Source organism: Achroia grisella, unplaced genomic scaffold, assembly GCF_030625045.1.
Source record: "Achroia grisella isolate CSIRO2021 unplaced genomic scaffold, CSIRO_AGI_Agris_v1 utg1086, whole genome shotgun sequence".
Classification (NCBI taxonomy): Eukaryota; Metazoa; Arthropoda; class Insecta; order Lepidoptera; family Pyralidae; genus Achroia; species Achroia grisella.
In genome coordinates this window covers 2449709-2471305 of record NW_026712572.1, presented here as the reverse complement: position 1 = coordinate 2471305, position 21597 = coordinate 2449709, and the positions used below count along the sequence as shown (strand labels likewise).

The following is a 21597-nucleotide window of genomic DNA, read 5'->3' as shown; positions in this document are numbered from 1 at the left end:
CTAGTACCTATAACATAAGCTCTGCTTAGCTTGGGACTAGATGGCGCTGTGTGAATTGTAGGGAGATATTATTATTATTATTGTGCTCGCTCTTTCTCAAAGCTCTCTACCTAGACTCGTCAGGGACAACAATTGAAGGATATTCTTAGGAGCGATGGTTTTTATCACCTCCGGATAGAGTGTAAAGTTTCCAAAGGAGATATTTCGTTTATGCATGAGTGGGCTACAACCACATAAGATGCGTGGTGGCGGAAGGTCCGTTGCTACTACGTGGGCCGGTGCTGGCAGGGAGCCGGTCTAATTCCATGCCATCAGATATGCTGAAGCGTAAAGCAATCATATATGGTTTCCTCTTCTGCTTGGCAAAATCTGTAGATTGTTAAAAAAATTATGACTAAGACAGTAAATGTATCACTCCCCAGGGCTGGATCACAGACTCCGGCGACGTGAACCTAGACCGCGTGCAGGTGATCATGACGGAGCTGGGCCACGTGGAGGACGAGATCTTCAAGAGGCGGCACACCAACGAGCTGAACTTCAAGGCGCGCGACAAGGCCAAGAAGAAGCAGCAGAGGGTCAACTTCTCGTTGCTGGAGAAGACACAGTTCGCTCCCATGGTGATTATGTATATTTTTTTTTATTTGAATGGTAAACAAGCTGATGGTAAATGGTAACCGTCATCTATATACATGAACAGCACTATGTACAATACATTATTTATATATATGACGGCCTCGGTAGTCTAGCGGTTTAGCTACACGGCTGTACTTCCGATGGTCGCGATTCGATTCCTCGCACGATGCAAACATGTAATCATGAGTATTATTGTTTGTATCGATCTGAGTATTTTCTGTGTATATTATCTATGTATATACAAAAAAAAGTATCGAAGTATTCATATCAGTTGTCTAGTACCCATATAACACAAGCCCTGCTTACCGTGGGGCTGGATATATATTCTTCTTTATATATTCTAGATTCTCATGAAATTTTGTGAGCGTATTGAATCGGCCAACATTTATTTTTCATCCCCCTAAATGTTAGGGGTAGTCCACCCCTAATTTTTTTATTTTATTTTAAGGCAAAACAACGTTTGCCGGGACAGCTAGTAAAATATAAATATAAATTGTCTGTTGTCACGGCACTGATGATGGTAATCTGCCACGGTAGCGCCGATATATAAAAAAAAATAACTATGACAATTTAAAAGTGCTTAAATTAAGTTTATTTAAATAAAGGATTTTCTATTCTCTTATAGCCTATCGGCCAGGGGGGCTCGAAGACGGTGCAAAACGCTCGCCAAGAGGCTGCCAGCATACGGAAGGCGGGCATGGAGGCTGTTGCAGCTGTAAGTTATAGGCAAATCAACTGAATCAGCTGAGACAATTATTTAGACGCTTTGACATTCAATATTAACTATTTATTTCAAGCTACTAGGCCCATTTTATAAATATCTTATAAACTAACATATATATGAATTAAAATTTAAAACTAATATGTTTTGACGGCCTCGGTGGTTTAGGGGTCTTACTTCCGATGGTTGCGGGTTCGATTCCTCGCACGGCACACAAATATTTGTATTCATCAGTATGATTGTTTGTATCAGTCTGGGTGTTTTCTATGTATAATATGTATGTTTTTACGAAAAAATGTAAAGATTTATATCATGTTATCAATTGCCCATACCACAACCTCTGCTTACCGTGGGAATAGATGGCGATGTTAATTGGCCAGGGTTATTTATTTATATTTGGGTATATATAAAGTTTATTTTAGCCTACATATATGGCAAACAAAAATATATACGATTCTATCGGCTGATTATAGGAGGAGTCTCATGGGCGCGGCAGGAAGCGTACAGCAACGGACGCAGCCCTGGACGAGTCGGACGATGACGACAAGCACGACGAGGTGCGCCTCTGGGAGGAGGGCTTCAAGGAGCGCTACTACGAGAGCAAGTTCGAAGTCGGCAGGGACAACCTTGAGTTCAGGTATTAGTAATATAATATTCCGGACAATTAACACAGCGCCATCTAGTCCCAAGCTAAACAGAACTTGTGTTATGGGTACTAGACAACTGATATAAATACATGGATACATTTTTTTAGTAAATAAATACATATTATACATAGAAAACACCCAGACCGATACAAACAATCATACTCATGAATACAAATATTTGTACCGTGCGAGGAATCGAACCCACAACCATCGGATAGTAAAGCGGTGTGCTAAACCACTAGACCACCGAGGCTGTCACCCCCTAATAGAAAACACCTGACCGATACAAACAAATAATACAATCTTGAATACAAATATTTGACCCTCCGATCGATCCCCCGTCCAATTCAAACGGGGATCGAAATAACGACGGCCTGAGCCGAGGTTCGAACCCCTAGTGGTGCTCTCAGACTAAAGTCGTATCCGTCAGGCGGGAGTTGGCCTTCAGCCGCTCCATAAGTCCTTCCGCGGGTTTGGAGTACCATCTGCACTCGCCCCCTAACGTCCGATGAAGCTGTAAAGGCCAGCTGAGGCCAACAGCATTGGAGTAGTCCAAAAAAAAATATACATTTGTTCAGTACAAGGAATAGAACCAGCCACCAATGGAAGTAAACCGGTTAGCAAACCACTAAACTATCGAGGCCGTCAAATATGTAGAGATGGAGATAAAAAATGTGTTTTATTATCAGGTACCGCGTGGCGCTGCAGTACGTGCGCGGGCTGTGCTGGGTGCTCCGCTACTACTACCAGGGCTGCGCCAGCTGGAAGTGGTACTTCCCGTACCACTACGCGCCGTTCGCTTCTGACTTCGTCAACATATGCGGCCTCTCCACCAAGTTCGAGAAGGGTACGCAGCCGGTGAGTCTTTCCACACGAATAGTAATAATAATAATAATAATCTCAGGACAATTCACACAGCGCCATCTAGTCCCAAGTTAAGCTATCTAAAGCTTGTGTTATGGGTACTAGATAACTGATACAAGTACATAGATTTTTTTTTCGTAAATACGTACATATTACACATATAATGTTTTCTATGTATATATTTATTTATTTATTTATATAACTTTAATGCACAAAATACCAAGGTAAAAGTACATATGGCGGACTTAACGCCTTAAGGCATTTTCTACCAGTCAACCATAGGCTGTGCAGAGAAAAACTGTATATATATGTATGTATTTACGAGGTATATGAAATATCACACACTTATAATGTCCGGCCGCTCAGAGTTTGCGTTTCTGACAGTTTTTTTTTCGTAAATACATACATATCATACATAGAAAACACCCAGACCGATACAAACAATCATACTCATGAATACAAATGTTTGTGCCGTGCGAGGAATCGAACCCGCGACCATTGGACGTAAAGCGGTGTGCTAGACCGCTAGACCACCGAGGTCGTCATAACGAATGTTTGTTGATGAGTTTTTATGTTAAATATTTTTGTATTTTTATAAATTCAATATTGTAATGGGTGAATACTGAGTGTAACCTTATAACCTATGCTCTAAGTACTATAAATGGCGTTGAGAAGTAACTTTCAACAGTCATGATTGCTGTAAAATTCTAACTTGTGGTAGCATGGTGAGCCGTGGCCTAATATGGTTGAATGCAATGATGGTTGGTTCATCCGTCATACTCGTGAACGGGTGCTGCATGTGAAGATTAGTCTGTTCAGGTTACCGCTACTGATTAAATTATTTCCTTTAGACAAAAATGCAACAGCATATGCTAATGGCCAATACATTCTTACTAATTGAATTTAAAAACGAATCAGTATGTTTGTAATCACGTACAAGCTCATTTGAAAATAATAATAGCCGTTCCTTGTCACTTTTCTTTGCTCGAGAGCACTCCATACTGACGGTAGATCTAGACACGCGGTAGCGTGTCAAGCCGAGTTTCAAGTAAACTGGCAAGCAGCACCATGTGTATATTTACACGAACCATTTGGAGCCACTTTTGACCCCCTCATAACTCAAAAACTCTTTCACATAAACCTGTCAAATTTGGTTCATATATTGAGACTTGCGAGATAAATATGTGTTCCAAATATCATAAACATATCTCAAACGGTTATTTAGATATTAATATAACTTATAACTTAGGATAATATACTGTAGCCTAAGGTCTAACTTGGCTAGTTTTCATATACGAAATATACTGTAGCCTTCGCAAGTTCTAAACATGTTACTTGTCGGTTCCTATTTTAATATTAGTAGTAACTAGCAATCGAAAGTAATAATTGGTATATGAGAACTGGCCAAGTTAGAACTTAGGCTACAGTATATTATCCTAAGTTATAAGAAGAAATGATATTTTATATTGTTTATAAATACATTTCTGATCTCATCTCTTTTGTCGTAGAAGTCTACAATCAAGGCATATATCATAATATTAAACTCGGCTATCATTTCACATTTATGTTTTTGATGGGATTTAACATATCACAAGTCTGTAATAGACTTGTAATGCAAATTGAACTCTATTATTACTACTAGTAAAGATATTTTTATTTTGTTATGTTACAGTTCCGACCGCTGGAGCAGTTGATGGGCGTGTTCCCGGCGGCCAGTTCGCAACACGTGCCGAAACCGTGGGCGAATCTCATGAGTGATCCCGTAAGTGTTTACATTACTTTTTATATTGTAAGGCAGTGGTATGTTCATCACTGTAGCGCTATATATGTTGTGATGAGGTATCGCTACTTAATATATTATTTATTGTAGTATGTAGGTAGTGAGTATACCGGTAAAATGATTGTATTATATATTAAACATTAAATTCAAATTCAAAAATCATTTATTCATGTAGGACATTTTAGCCGCTTATGAACGTCAAATTTTTACATTATAATTTTATTTTTTCCCTACCGTCCAGTTCTATATAAACGCTTTGATCAACTTTATTTACAATGTATTTTTATATAGGTGTCATTCAAGTAATCGAAAATTAGTGAGTAATAACTTTGCTCAGTCAAATATCATTTCACAGATGTTTTGAAATATTTAAGGGTAATTCCAACATATCCTTTGGTATCTTATTGTAAATTTTTATACCTATTCCCATAAAAGACCTATTAACTTTTTCTAAACGATACTTGGGGACAGCAAGTTTGTCTTTAAATCTAGTATTAATATTATGAATATTGTTGTTTCTTGGAAATAAGTCAAGATTTTTATGAACATATACAATATTTGAATATATAAATTGAGAAGCAACGGTGAGAATATTTGCCTCTTTGAATTTCTCTCTTAATGAGTCACGACTCTTCATACAGTAGATCGCTCGAACGGCACGTTTTTGTAATATGAATATATTTTTAATATCTGCCGCTTTTCCCCATAGTAATATTCCATAAGAGAGTAAACTATGAAAATAACTAAAATAGACTAATCTAGCAGTATCAGTAAAGTTTATTGGTAGTGTGCTACTCGGTTTATTAGTAACGCGTCCAGTCAACGCGGAGTCGGGACGGAGACTGATTTTTACACTTAAATCTATGTTAATGGAGACGTAAACTAAGGAAAGGGTCTCAATTGTCGACAGAAATATTACAAGTGTAGGCACAATATATATACCTTTAGAGATTAGCGATATAAAGGACAGATATATACACTAGAGAGTTGTGTCTACCATATATTCTTTAACTAGTTCTGCCCGCGGTTTCACTCCCGTTAAATTTCAATATAAAATATAGCCTATGTGTTATTCTGATGCATAAGCTGTACTGTAAAGTTTCATCAAAATCCGGTCTTTTGTTTTTGCGTGAAAGAGTAACGAACATTTTTTTTAACCACTATGGTGGCACTATACGGCCCATCTGATGGTAAATGGTTACCTTAGCCTATGGACGCCTGAAACACCAGGGGTGTCACGTGCACGTTGCCGACCCTTAAGAAACCTTAATATACCCTTCTTGAAAAACCCCATGCTGTAGTCTCGTGAGAAAACCTCGGCAGGAAGTTCATTCCACAACTTAATTGTACGCGGGAGGAAGCTCCTGAAATATCCTTACTTACAAACTGTCGCGTTTATAATATTAAGACAAGCTGACTTACGTAACTTCGTCTGCATCACACTTACTTGACGTTTATTATTCGCCCAATTTACATAATAGCTTTTTAAATTATATCCAATGTGTTATTCTTATCTATAAGCTATATTACTGCAAAGTTTTATCAAAATCCGTTCAGTAGTTTTTGCTTGAAAGAGTAACAAACATCCATGCATACTCACAAACTTTCGTATTTATAATATTAGTAAGTTTAAAATACTTCTTGCTGCTACATAAATAAATGCTTTTTTCGTCAATTATTGCCCTGCGGTAGAAAATTTCTAATAGTTAAAAAAGTTTTGTTATGAAGTTTAGGGAAATCCAGCTGCGGTTCTGAGGGTGGGTTGAGGAGAATCATGAGATAGGGACACACCATAGGCAACGGTTAACGTTTACCATCAGATGGGCCGTATGCTTGTTTACTATGGGACACAGTTACCTAGATACATCAAAATAATAATTACATTTAATAATGTCTAGTAAGACAAACTCAATATTGACTACTAAGCAGTGCTGTGTCTAAACTGTGTCACCCCACCATTTTCCTATTGGTATTTAGTATATAAGATCATTATTTCTACGTACATATTGTCAGTTTATTACCATCTGTAATATACATCGTCTCGACCAACAACGTAACGTATCATACACCCGCAATATTTGCCACCTACGTCGTATAAAAAATCGTAACATTGTGATAATGTCATACATATCTTGTTTCAGTTCTCGCCCATCATAGACTTCTACCCGACGGATTTCAAGATCGACTTGAATGGCAAGAAATTCGCGTGGCAGGGCGTCGCGCTGCTGCCCTTCGTGGACGAGACAAGACTCTTCAAGGCACTGGAGCCCTATTACAAAGAATTGACCCAGGCTGAGAGTAAGTATTTAATTTAAACAAGTTATTCATTATGAAGTTTGAGCGCGTTTGGCGGTGATCTTTACTGATGTTAATATTAAGCGACAGTGCGGTTTAAGCTGTTATACGTGTTAGAATTCATATAATTATTGTAGATCCGATATTTTAAATATATATTAAAAGAAGGTAGTTTGTTTTTAGTACTAATGAAGTACCCAATGTAAGGATTATTACGAATATTATAAGTAGCGCCATCTAGTATTTATAGACCAACCTACTACACTGACTTTGGTCTATAAATACGGAGGTCGGTAGTTGAATAATTCTCTTTCGTTCCGTGAGCCGCGGCATTCAGTCGACAAGCGCAGAGCGTGCCGGTTGTGTTTTGGATGCTAAAGTGAATTGTATTAGAAATGGGTTCATCCCGGTCTTAGTTGGGTCTGGGGGGAAGCTGCAAGTAGTGAAGGTGAGTGTTAATGCATTCTAAAGGAGCCTTTTAAACCTACACCCGTGTCACAAGTCACGGGCGCTACTTAGGGTTTCCCTTGCGGTAGCCGGCTTCAAAGCCTCAGTCGTCCATCATAATTAGTGCTTCTTACATACGTAAGCTTAAATAGTGCTTTACTCTTGATTTCAAGAAACACTTGGCACTGTTTGTTCCACTCCTCAGAAAGATGATGCAATTTGGGTGGTACGAACGGCAGGTATCTCAACTGTTCCGGGATATAAATATGATGTTGTCGGTTGAGAGAGTCGATTGAGTTTCGTCAGTTTAGTACCATCCATAATATACATAATATTATGGATGGTACTAAACTGATGATGACGAAATGTACAATAAAATAAAACTCAAAGGTGACTGACATAGTGATCTATCAACGCACAGCCCAAACCACTGGACGGATCGGGCTGAAATTTGGCATGCAGGTAGATGTTATGACGTAGGCATCCGCTAAGAAAGGATTTTGATAAATTCTACCCCCAAAGGGATGAAAGTTTATATGAAACTTTGTCAATTTTAAACCGATCGGGCTGAGACTTTGCTTGCATAAAGCTACTATGACGTAGCCATTCCCTAAGAAAGGATTTTGATAAATTCTACCCCCAAAGGGATGAAAGTTTATATGAAACTTTGTCAATTTTAAACCGATCGGGCTGAGACTTTGCTTGCATAAAGCTACTATGACGTAGCCATTCCCTAAGAAAAGATTTTGATAAATTCCACCCCTAAAGGGATAAATTAACGCGAGCGAAGCCGCGAGCAAATGCTAGTGTACAGTAAAATAATATGTAGTAAAAATGTAAGGTTTTGCAAACAATATTCAATTTGTCTTACTGGCCTTAATTAATTGTAAGTATTACATTAAAGTAGTCAAGGAAAGCTTCTTCGTATGCCTCTTTCCCGCGGTTTCCTCGTCCAGCCCGACTCTTTGTATGATAAATTAATATGGTTTTAACTAATCTTTTTTATTGTGATGTGTCAGTACAGCGCAACATCCGCGGCCACGACCGGCTGTACGTGTCGCCGGCCAACAACAGCTACGAGTACGTGTCGGGGCTGCACGGCGCGGCCGGCCGACAGCTGCGAGACCTGGTGGAGCGCGGGCAGCGATACCCCTACCGCTGCGACGGCGTGCGCGGTGACGTCATGCTCAGCGCGGACTGTGTCTGCATCGGCGGGTCAGTAATCACTACTCTGTGCTGATTGAAACCAGTAGACCACAACGTTATTTTGAAGCTTTCTGAAGTCGAAGATAACTGCCCCTGGTGAAGTGAAGAAGATGATGTCTCAATGGCTATACATTCTCATTTTCCCCTTCGGTCGATCCTTCGTCCAATTTAAACGCGCTAGCGCTACCCCTACCGCTGCGACTGCGTGCGTGCGTGCTCAGCGCGAATTGTGTCTGCATCGGCGGGTCAGTAGTTTCCAAGGCCGTAAAATACTTAATAAAAAAAAGCGGGTCAGTACTTACTACTCTGTGCTGTTTTAAAGCTTTAAGACAGGAGTCTGCTCTAGGAGATAGAATGGCGATGTCGTGCGCAGCGACCTCATGCTGATGATGATCAGCGCTGACTGTGTGTGCATCGGCGGGTCAGAATGCACTACTCTGTGCTCCGTTTTTAAACTATAAGTTTATATAGGAGCTAGTCCGGCGATGGCGTGGGCTTTCTGACCTCGAGGGTAATCGCTTTCTGAGAAGATGATGGACTTATAGTCAGCGCAAACACATGCATCGGCGGGTTTTTTTTATGGATGATAATGGAATGGAGCGTCCGCCTTCGCGGTTTACGCTGGCGGACCACCAGTAGAAGATGATAAGATGAGCATGAGGTCAGGTCAGTTACCCATCGTGACAAATTCACCAGGAGTTTATTACGATGGTTCCCGGGGGGAACCGCGTGGAAGTCAACCTGACATGGTACATTGCTGGCAATGGGATCATCAGTCCACATTACTAACAATCACCTTCCCCCTACATCGGCGGGTTAGTTCGCACTACGTTGTGGTACATTTTAAACCAAGGCCACGACTTTCCTCTTGGAACTAGCCCCGGTGAAAGAAAAAGAAAGCGCTTGGCTACGACGCTGCTCTTGAAGCCAGCACGGCTACGGCGTGCGCGGTGACGTCATGCTCAGTTAAAACTGCGTGTGCATTGACGGGTCAGCATGCACTACTCTGTATTAAATTTTAAACCAATAGACCATGTCATTCCTCTTGAAGCTTTTAAGTTGAGCTTGAAAGTTATAAGCCAATGGCTACACCCTCCCATTTTCCCCTCCGATTGATCCCTCGTCCAATTCAAACGCGAGCAGCGCTACCTGTAGCACTATTTCGTACTTCGGTGAAGCTGTAAAGCTTAGTATAGATATAAAAAAACTTCTTTAAGAGGGTGTAGAACACCCGAGTCAGGCAGCAGGGTTCAAAAACAATTAAACTAATTAATTATAGAGCCACGACCGAATATACTTACGTCCATCAGTAGGCGAGACTCCGAAACCGCTACTCCAACATAACCCTTATGTTCCCAGGCAGCTGTCGTCGCCCGTGATCGGTCTGACCCCAGTGCTGGGTAACCAGGTGATGTGCGTGCGGTTCCAAGACCCCCAGTACCCTGATGACTTCGTGTTCCCCGCGCGCCGCCTCAAGCTGGCCGTGGAGCCGCCCCGCGTCCTCAAGCCGGGGAACCTCAGCCACGAGCAGAACAGGAACTGGCGGCCTCAGATTGGTGAGCGCCTTGCTGTTTTACGTTTTATATACGACTAGCTGCACCCGCGACCTCGTCCGCGTGGAATTTAACTTTATTTTACTAAAATATTTCATTTTTTCTAAAATATAAGTAGCCTAAGTTACTCCTCATTACATCAGCTACCTGCCAAAAAAAGTCCCGTCATAATGGGTCCAGCCATTTCAGAGATTAGCTGGAACAGACAGACAAAAATTGTAAAGAATATTACTTTGGTGAATATACCGTATTTATATTCATATGCATGTAGTACATGCAGACACTCCAATTTTATTTATATGTATAGATGATGGAATGGTGACCTCGCCTACTTTAATGATATATATAATTTATTTATTATATTATAGATCTCTTTATATATAAAAATTACGTGTCACGTTATTTGTCCGCCGTGGACTCCTAAACTATGAACCTATTGCAAATTTGTGTTATTGAGTATATATATATGTATGTAACAATGCAATGGATGATAATAAATCTTTCTTTTCTTTTCTGTTCTTTTCGTGTCTTTTCTTCTCTTTTGTTTCTTTCTTTCTTACTGATTGGTAACTATAATCATACGGTATCACGGCTGTCAAATGATCACATGATGTCCATGGTGTTGTTCATGTATGTAGATGACTATTACCACTTACCATCAAAAATGCAGTTACATACAGTTAAAAAACAAATAATTTTGTATATGTGCAGGTATGGTGCGCTCGAACACGGTGGCATCGCTGGAGGCCGCCGGCCACCGCATGCTCGGACACGAACTGCCGCGGCAGCGCGCGTACAGCTCCGTTCCCCCGCCGCAGCATCAGTCAGGACAAGGTCAGTCACTCATATCTTATATATAAAATTCTCGTGTCACAGTTTTCGTTCCCATACTCCTCCGAAACGGCTTGACCGATTCTCATGAAATTTTGTGAGCGTATTGAGTAGCTCTGAGAATCGGCCAACATCTATTTTTCATCCCCCTAAATGTTAGGGGTAGTCCACCCTTAAATTATTTATTTTATTTTAAGGCAAAATCAACCTTTGTCGGGACAGCTAGTAAAAATATAAATTTGGATTGCACATAGAAACTTCCTTTTTAGAAGTCGGGTAAATTATACTATCACTGAATTCACACAGCGAGATCTAGATCCAAGCTAAGCAGAGCTTGTGTTATAGCCTCTTTTTTTAGATGTCGGTTAAATTATAATAATATATTTGTACCGTGCAAGGAATCGGACCCGCGACCATCGAAAGTAAAGTGGTTTGCTAAATCACTACATTACGGAGGCAATCTACTTTAATATTCATATTTAATAATAATAATAATAATCTCAGGAGACCATCGACTTTAATATTCATATTTAAATGACATCTGTGCCCGAGATTACACCGCCGTGAAATTCGTGTGCTACATGATAATAATATTATTAACTAGCTGTTCCGGCGACTTCGTCTGCGTGGAATTTCTTTTTCTAAAATAAAAGTAGTCTAAAGAACTAAAAATTATTTTGTACGTCTTAATTTATTCGTTCCATTAGGTACTGATAGGTTCAAACTAATATATTTACATCCTGCATCATCCCTTATTTTATCCCCATGGGGGTTGAATTTATTAAAATCGTATTTAAGCGAACGTCTTCATCATAGTAGCTCCAATCTTTAATTTCAGTTCAATCAGACGATAACCTAAGATTTATATAAACTTTCAACCCCTATTTTATCCCCTAGGGGTGGAATTTATCAAAATCCTTTCTTAGGGGATGCCTACGTCATAGTAGCTTTATGCCTAAGTCTCAGCTAGATCGGTTTAAAATTGACAAAGTTTTATCCCCTATTTTATCACCTTGGGGGTAGAATTAATCAAAATCCTTTCTTAGCGGATGCCTACGTCATAACATCTACCTGCATGCCAAATTACAGCCCGATTCGTCCAGTGGTTTGGGCGGTGCGTTGATAGATCACTATGTCTAGGATTTTGATTAATTCTACCCCCAACGGGATAAAATAAGGGATGAAAGTTTGTATGAAACTTTGTCAATTTTAAACCGATCGGGCTGAGACTTTGCATGCATAAAGTTACTATGACGTAGGCATCTCCTAAGAAAGGATTTTAATAAATTCCACCCCTAAGGGGATAAATTAACGCGAGCGAAGCCGCGGGCAAAATCTAGTAATAATAGATAAATGTACCAAAAAAAAAACTAATTTTTACCTAACTAACGTATGTAGGCTTTTAATTAAATTATTTCTTTGATTTTCTATGACGCAAGGGGGTAGTCAGAATATTTTAACCTGTAAAGGAGTCGCGAAATTATTATTGGTCGCGCTATAGCATTATGTATAAAAAAATAGTTTGTTTTATGATTTTATAATTTTTATTAATTACTAATTAATTAATTAGAAATAGAAATAATCTTTATTCAAATAAACTCATGATAAGCACATTTGAATAGATTTTGATTCTACCACTCATTCGGAATGCAGATTCATCACAAGAAGAACGAGCAAGAAACTTGTGTGTTGCTCTTTTTAATAGATGTTTTTTTTATATAAATAATTACAGTATAACAAGTAAGAGGCATGCGATAATCAACATAGAAATCGCTACGCACTCATTATTAGTGTAATCAGATAATATTGTCAGTGCTATGGATTTAAAGTTTTTCTATAAAAACATTATTATCGTGAACGAATTCTTCAATTTTATAGTAAGCTTTTTTGCAAAGCAACTGTTTTATTTGACATTTAAATCTTTTTTCTGGCAGATTTATAACAGACTCTGGTATTTTATTGTAAAACCTTACGTAATTTCCATAAAACGAATTACTAACTTTAGCCAAACGACATTATTTAATGTAAATGTATATAAAACAATATTTATATAAAAGAGTTTAGCGGGTAGATTGTTACAGCTATTATTTGTGTTTATGTGTTCTCTAGCAGCAGCAGGAAAGGAGATGAAGTGATAAGTCCAGTGATTGCTATTTACATTATGTATATTAACTAAATATTTACAATTGATATATATACAAGAAGGTGATTCAGTCTCGACTGACAGCTTGTTATTTCCTGCCCCATCGTAACTAGGCAACGGTGTTGCCGCACGATGATAGTAGATTCGCCACAAGGGCAACACACAAGTTTTTAGCTCATTCTTCTTGTGATGAATTTGCATTCCGAATAAGCGGTAGGGTAAAAAAATGTGACTATTCAAAAGTGCTTCTGTTAAGTTTATTTAAATAAAGATTATTTCTATTAGTTTTTTGTTCTTACCGTCGTTTACCACCGTTCGTTTACCGGTCACATTTACCGCAGTCGTTAACTGTGCAATAATTGACATTTCGTCTGTTAAATAGAAAAATGTCAGTATTCAAAATGTACATTTTTTTAGCAAACATTTAAAGTTTTTAAATTTATTTAAATTATTTTTCCCTTTAAAGTTTTAAATTTACACATATTTTATATATTATTATTACACATACATAGAAGTATATCATTTTAAAAGTATTTAGATAATAATTAAGACAGCGTGGTTAATTTAATTGACTTATATAAAACAAAGGCAAGCTCACCGGTGAAAATTCTTTTTTCGACTTCTCCCGATATATATGTATATAAAAATTCTCTATATCTATATGATAACACTAATATTTTTATAATGTTTTTCTTAAAACTTCTTGATCAACAGACACAACACATTACGGATTTATTCTCATTTATTTTTATTATTTTTATTAACATTTTTGTAATCGCGATTTGATAAAATTGAGCAGCGCGACGGTCGATGTCAGAACGCAAACTAATAGCAGCCATACAACAAAACATGAAAAAATAACTGGCCGCACGGGCGTCGTCTTTCTATTTCTTCTTGTCCTTTGACATCTTAACATTTTAATAATTCAACTCTATTATTACTCTATATGGGATGACAATCGTGAGTGAGACAGATATGTTTATTAAAACGCGCGCTTATGTTTCTATTATATTGGTAGTTAAAAAATGAATGAACGAGATTGACGCGGCTGCGTGTGACCTGAAATAGAGCATAAATTCCTGGTCGAACTATCGCTGCGTAAGGAAAGTATAAGTAAAATGAAATAATGTTAAGTTTCGGCGTAAAACGAGCGTGGTTAATTTAATTGGCTTATATAAAAGGAGGCAATTATAGATTCTAATTTTGAAAATGTATTTTTTCTATTTAATCAACGATATATATATGTATATAACAATACCTCATATATCTATATGATATAGATACCGATGCAGGTAACTTTATACAGTCTATCGCGGTCCGTACTACTTATTTGAACTATCTGACCCGGCACTTGTTTTGCCATATAAATTATTTCTGGTCTATTCTTTACACTTATATTTTTATTACACATTTTTCTATTTAATCGACGATTTGTCATAACAATAGTGATTACGCGCGACGGTATGACTGTCAGAACACAAACTAATAGCAGCCATACAACAAAACATGTTTATTAAAAATTAATCCGCGCCGCACGGGCGGGCGGACTATAATTGGGTCACGTGACTTCACCCCCCCACACTGAACATTTTAATAATTCAACTCTATTATTATTTCTCTAATTGATGACAATCGAATGGTGAACCTGCCTGTGTTTATGGGGAAAAGGGGATTGTGAGTAATGTGGACTGATGATCTTATTGCTAGCAATGTACCATGTCAGGTTGACGTTCACCTGGAAACCGTCGTGATAAATTCCTGGTGAGTTTCTCACTTGGCTAACTGACCTGACCTCATGCTCATCATATCATCCTCCACTAGTGCTCCGCCAGCATAAAACGTTAGCGCAGACAAGTGCTTTATTCCATTATCATACATAAAAAAATAGTTTACGCTCAGAGGAAAGGGGATTGTTAGTGATGTGGACTGATGATCTTATTGCTAGCAATTTACCATGTCAGGTTGACGTCCACGCGGTTCCCCCTGGAAAAATAGTGGTAAGCGCGGCTTACCACTACGTAGTATCAGATGAGAATGACAACCTCACCAGCATTGTGAAGAATTCACGAAATTAACAAAGATAGTTCATACTCTGAGGCTGATGGTAAAAGTAGCCTTAATTACTCCTTATGAGAAAAGCTTGCAAAAGCCCCGTCATAATTGGTACAGCCGTTTCAGATAAATTTCTGATGAATTTCTTATATAAAATCTAGAATATGTAGATACTTTTTTATACTACTATGGTGGCAAACAAGCATGCGGCCCGTCTGATGGTAAATGATTACCGTAGCCTATGGACGTCTGAAACACCAGGAGTGTCACGTGCGTCTTGCTGACCCTTGACTGGAGAATATCGAAAACTATGTACCTACACACTTAATGATCGGCTATAAATTCTAAAACTTTTTTTTAATTGCTTCAAAGATAACACTATATCGTTTACATTAATAACAAAGCCCCGACAAAATTATAAATATAGCCCATTATGCTGTATTCGCAGACAAGAAATTTAAGAAAAACAAAATTACACCCAATAGCTGGCTGTGAATGGAATCCATTATTCCAAATTCGAAATTCAAATTGGCCTATCGGCCCGCGGGGCATTGACGTGTAATAGCGCGCGAAAGCAAACAGGAAGTGCGACGGGACGCCATTGTCCGACGTAGTGTCGCCAACTACGAAAATAATAATTATCGAGGGTTGCCAACACAATGGGGCGTTTTTTTTTAAATAACGGGTCGATAGACTGAAGTGCTTCCTATTATCCGCCCGAGAGGATTACTGGTACAATGTCGGAAGCTTTTTTATTTATTGATTTTTCGTTAAATCTCTAACCAGGTGCCTTCCGAGGTGTTGTAATGCGTATTTTATTTACTTTTTACGGTAATCGGATAAAGAGATATCTCTTAATATTAAAAAATGTTAACATATTTCCTTATTCAGCTATACCTTAAATAGAATAGACATAACTCCATTTTTTTTTAATTCCGAGTAGATTCGTGCTTGAGTTTATGTAAAAAAAAATTATTTCTAATCAAAGCAACTGTCTGTATACAGATACTACAAAATAAAAAAAGAGTTTGAAGTCACTGACATGACTTCCAATTAATTTCTATTTAGTTTCGCATTCAAATCGAAGTGCCAATCAAATGGTTAACTGGTATAACCTCTGTGCTCTAGTCGATAGGGGTCAAATTGCAATAACTTGCAAGAATCAATTTATAAGAGGGAACACGCCACGTGACTATTGTTTGAACGCCCCCGGAGTACAAGATTTTTTTAATTGAATACGCTTATTTGAGTTCGGGATTGACGTCTCACTGTATGTCACTAAGTACTTTCAAACACAATATATCAGGGATGTTATGGATATGAAATTTCGGATACGGATAGGTTTCTTAGGTAACTTTTTATTTTAGCTATTTCCATAGCATTATGTCGTATGGTATTTTGTTATGGGGCAAAGCAGCTGATATAAATACAATATTTACTTTACAAAAGAGGGCTTCGCTCCATTTATGGTATGGGTTCATTGCGAGAGTGTTTTAAGGAATCAAATATCCTCACCGTTGCTTCTCAATACATTTATGAAAATATCATCTATAGAAGGAATATAGACAATTTCAAAAGAGTTAGTGATTGCACTAATAAAAGCTTACGTAACAATAACAAACTGATTTTACCTAAATATCGTTTGGCTAAAGTTAGTAATTCCTTTTATGGCAATTGCGTAAGGTTTTACAATAAAATACCAGAGTCTGTTATAAATCTGCCAGAAAAAAGATTTAAATGTCAAATAAAACAGTTCCTTTGCAAAAAAGCTTACTATAAAATTGAAGAATTCGTTAACGATAATAATGTTTTTATAGAAAAGCTTTAAATCTATAGCACTGACAATATTATCTGATTACATTAATAATGAGTGCGTAGCGACTTCTATGTTGATTATCGCATGCCTCTTACTTGTTATACTGTAATTATTTATATAAAAAAAAAACATCTATAAAAAGAGCAACACACAAGTTTCTTGCTCATTCTTCTTGTGATGAATCTGCATTCCGATTGAGTGGTAGAATCAAAATATGACTATTTAAAAGTGCTTGTAATGAGTTTATTTGAATAAAGATTATTTCTATTTCTATTTCGGATATAATAATGATTATTATACCGGATACGGATACAGATATGAAATTACTTCGGATTATCCGTTAGTTTCGGAAAATTTCGGTTATGAATATTAATTTTTTAAGGAATTTCAAAAGTAAAATACAAATAGCTAATAAAATGGTTACATAACGTGTCTCTATTAGGTTCAGCCCTTATCCGGTATTACCCGAAACTTTTATTTCGGATTCAGTTACGGTTACGGAGCTTCTTAACATCCCTACAATATATACCATGTCAGTACTAGTAGTTTGCTGCTGTTTCTATCGGCTGTTCCCTCGACTTCATATGAATTATAAGATGTAGTAATCTCTAATACAATCTTTTCAGAACAAATAAATATATATTATGATCCTAAGTTTTTAAAGTCTTCTTCTATCTTCTAAAGTTTTCTAAAGTCGAGTGACAGTAAATATTTACTTTACAGTAAATGTTTATTTGTATACTCCTCATCTTTCTAACTTCTCATCCCAATCCTTCACTATTTCTGCTATTAATCTTTGGAATGCACTTCCTGTTGGCCTCAGAAGATGTCAAACCAAAATTTCCTTAAAGAGATCCTTGCGTGAACACTCGAAATTCCTATAGCAATATTCACACAAACCACTGTCCGAAGATATATGTCATGAAATCATATGTGTTGTATATTTATTATAGTTTAATATTGTATTTAGTTTGTATGATAATTATTAAGCTTATATATTTAGCTTATTTATGTAATTATATAATTTTAGAAGTAAAATTGCACCGCCTTACTGTCTCTGATCAACGCGACTGTTGACTGGTAGAGAATGCCATCAGTCATCAAGTCCACCATGTATACAATTTTGTATGCAAAAGAATAAATAAATAAATAATTTAGATTTTGGTAGGATGGTAGTAGATTATTTAGTAACAAACTTAAAATTGTCTTTTTTATTATTTACTATAATGTGTATATATGACATCGTCGTAAGTGTGCATACATTTATAACAGTACAGATCGGTTTGTTTGTTAATTAATTAATTAAAAAGTTACACCTTCCGCCTCAATTTTTTTTTAAATGGGTAATTATGTAATATCCGTCTGCGGTACCTGTTTACGCTGGTAGAGTATTAGTCGAGGATGACAGGATGAGTATAATCTCAGTCATTGACAGAGTCATTTGTGCCATCGTGATAGATTCCTGGAGAATTTAAAAATTCCTAGTTTCTAAGGGATCTGGGTTTTTTCTGATTAAGTAGTATATATTTTCAAAAAAAGAATTATATACTCGTATACATAATATTTGTATCAGTCATCTAGTACCCATAACACACTTGTACTTTTTTTTCGGACTACTCTAATGCTGTTAGCCGCAGCTGGCCTTTATAGCTTACCGGACGATAGGGGCCGAGTGCAGATGGCACTCTAAAGCCACGGAAGAATTTATGGAGCTGCTGAAGGCCAGCTCCCGCCTGACGGATACGACTTTAGTCTGAGAGCACCGCTAGGGGTTCGAACATCAGCTCAGGCGGTCGTAATATAGATCCCCGATCGATCGGAGGGGAAATTGTACTTAGCTGGGACTAGATGGTGCTGTGTGAATCTTCCTAAGTGTTTGGGAAACTACTCTGCTACCAAAATGTTAGGGAAGCGTCAGTCATTTACCTTTATGGTTCTGCGGATTTCTTGGGCTTCAGGGTCTCGAAGGTATCTTCGCTAGCTTTCCAGCTTCACAGTAGGTTAACACAGTTCTAATTTATTTTAATTCACAACACAATGCGCGCGCGCGTCAAGGCCGCTGTACAGTCCGTTTGTTACTAGTTAGGGAGGGGAAGGGAACGCGCGGGAACAGAAAACTAACGGACTCTAATATAATAATCTGTGCTTACGATGATACAGGGTAGATTTTGAACACTAAGATATTGTTATATCCATCAAGATTTCGAATACCATGCGTGCGAAGTCACCGTAACAGCTAGTACTAAATAAAAGAAGATATCAAACGTTAAAAAACATAGGAGCGGCCGCGTGACACGGCTGGTGACACTCGACATTGTCGCGCGACGAGCAGCGAAATCCGCGCGACGTTCCGCCGTGATAATTAGAGCCGCGCTGCCGGAGCGTGTTCAAGTGGCTAAAACGGCGGAGATGCTGATTTCGCGTTTTTAGGGTCCGCACGGAAAGTCAGTTTACATATTTTTTCGTTTTTAGGGTCCGCACGGAAAGTCAGATTTCATATTTTTTCGTTTTTAGGGTCCGCACGGAAAGTCAGTTTACATATTTTTTACCTTTTTAGGGTCGGCACGGAAAGTCAGTTTACATGTTTTTTCCGTTTTTAGGGTCTGCACGGAAAGTCAGTTTACGTATTTTTTACGTTTTTAGGGTCCGCACGGAAAGTCAGTTTACATATTTTCACGTTTTTAGGGTTCACACGGAAAGTCAGTTTACATATTTTCACGTTTTTAGGGGTCCGCATGCAAAGTCAGTTTACATATTTTCACGTTTTTAGGGTCCACACGGAAAGTCAGTTTACATATTTTTTACATTTTAGAGTCCGCACGGAAAGTCAGTTTTAATATTTTCTCGTTTTTATGGTTCACACGGAAAGTATTTATTTTCACGTTTTTAGGGTCCGCACGGAAAGTCAGTTTACATATTTTTATGGTTTTAGGGTCACGTTTTTTTTACGTTTTTAGGGTCCACACGGAAAGTCAGTTTACATATTTTTATTTCGATCATGATAACGTGATGTGTCCGCAGTGCTTATCATATTAGCTTGTTTGTCATTATAATTACATAAAATTTAAATAGTACAAGAATTTCAGCCAAAAAGTTTATTCATAGCTATCTCTCCCTCTCTCTCTTTGCCTTTATAATATTAGTATAGAAGGATAGAAAATTGTAAAAGGATGTTAAAAAAAATAAAACTTCAGAAATTTACTTTCCTCATAACAAAATCCGCTTTCCCTATCTCTCTTTCTCTTTATGATATTAGTATTCACAAATAGACATTTGTACATATATATTTGACGCTACGAAACCGAAGATTGTTGTTTTAGTTAAAAAATCTACAAAAGATATGCTTTTGTGTTGGATTAATACCGCAACGGCAGGTATCTACAGGATGGAGATTATATTTTTTATGAAAAATATTTTTCCTAAAAAACCGAGATGTCGAGAGCGACCCGTCCTCGACACAAACTTCAAGTTACTTATTTGAAAACAAGAGCAGTATCAAAAATGAGTGGACGTGACCAAGCCACTGAACAGGTGAACGTAACAAAGTCACAAATATATCACAGTAACATAATTTTAATAGTAAATCTTTGTTTTTTTTAATAATAAATAAATAAATGAACTGGAGATATATCAGAAAACCACGTTATTAAATTAGTGACTTTGTCACAAAACATATAAGTAGACGCGACTAATATACAAAATAAAGAAATAAGACAAATTACAAAAAATATTAACGTGAGTCAAACAAAAGGGAAATATAGGGTATCCTTTCTACGCATTAAGACAGTGCTTATGACTATAGATGCATAAAGCAATTGGACTAGTTCCCCAGTCCAATTCCCAGATGCCTAATGACCTCCACGGGAATTTGTCACGATGGGCTGACCTGACCTCATGTATATCTTACCACCCTTCGGTAATATGAATGCGGAATGGTGCATCAGCCTGCACCATTCCGCATTCATATTTAAAAAAAATGTTTCTCCATACATTCCCATAACACTATAAGTGTTCGTAAAAGATATCCAAACTAAGAATTATTAAATAGGAAATTGCAATACTTTGAGAAATAAAAACACAGCAGAACGTGGCAAAGCCACCAAAACACGACTCCGTGACAATGTCACTAAAAGATTTTATTTACGAATAATCTAGCTGTTTATATATTTTCATGGTTTCCTATAATAATATTAATATATATATTAGGAAGTATTAAATGAAGTTGCAGACAGAAAATGTAAAGACCAAAATTTCTCTACTTGGGATGTAATTTTGGCGCCCAACGTGGGACGGTTATTGCTCTTATTTGCGACTCTTTCATGGCGGGAACGTGTCGCGGCGGCGCCATTAGATGCCTATTATGTCTGACGGGTTACCTTCCGGCGTCTCTGGTTTTACATTTTTTTACTTTTGCTGTAACAGTTGCTATGTGAATGGATGCAAGGCAAGGCTTGGTACTAGAGTGCTCAGCTTTATCATAGTGTTGAATATTTTGGTACCAAACAATTTTATAATAATGAAGGTTAGGAGGGATGGTGATGTTTATTAAAGGGGGTTAGTGATATAATTGACCTGGGTGGTCTAGTAGTTTAGCATATCGCAAATTTGA

The 21597-nt window shown here is 37.6% G+C and overlaps 1 protein-coding gene across 1 annotated transcript in view; it reads left to right on the top strand.

The window, feature by feature from the left end:
• LOC131843462 (5'-3' exoribonuclease 2 homolog) overlaps window positions 1-21597 on the top strand; it is a 41135-nt gene that overhangs the window by 7258 nt on the left and 12280 nt on the right. The window contains exons 7-15 of the mRNA XM_059192113.1: window positions 423-617; window positions 1259-1348; window positions 1828-1991; window positions 2691-2859; window positions 4538-4627; window positions 6787-6943; window positions 8407-8602; window positions 9953-10149; window positions 10858-10980. Coding sequence (XP_059048096.1) covers window positions 423-617; window positions 1259-1348; window positions 1828-1991; window positions 2691-2859; window positions 4538-4627; window positions 6787-6943; window positions 8407-8602; window positions 9953-10149; window positions 10858-10980 — 1381 coding nt within the window. The remainder of the gene's footprint in view (window positions 1-422; window positions 618-1258; window positions 1349-1827; window positions 1992-2690; window positions 2860-4537; window positions 4628-6786; window positions 6944-8406; window positions 8603-9952; window positions 10150-10857; window positions 10981-21597) is intronic.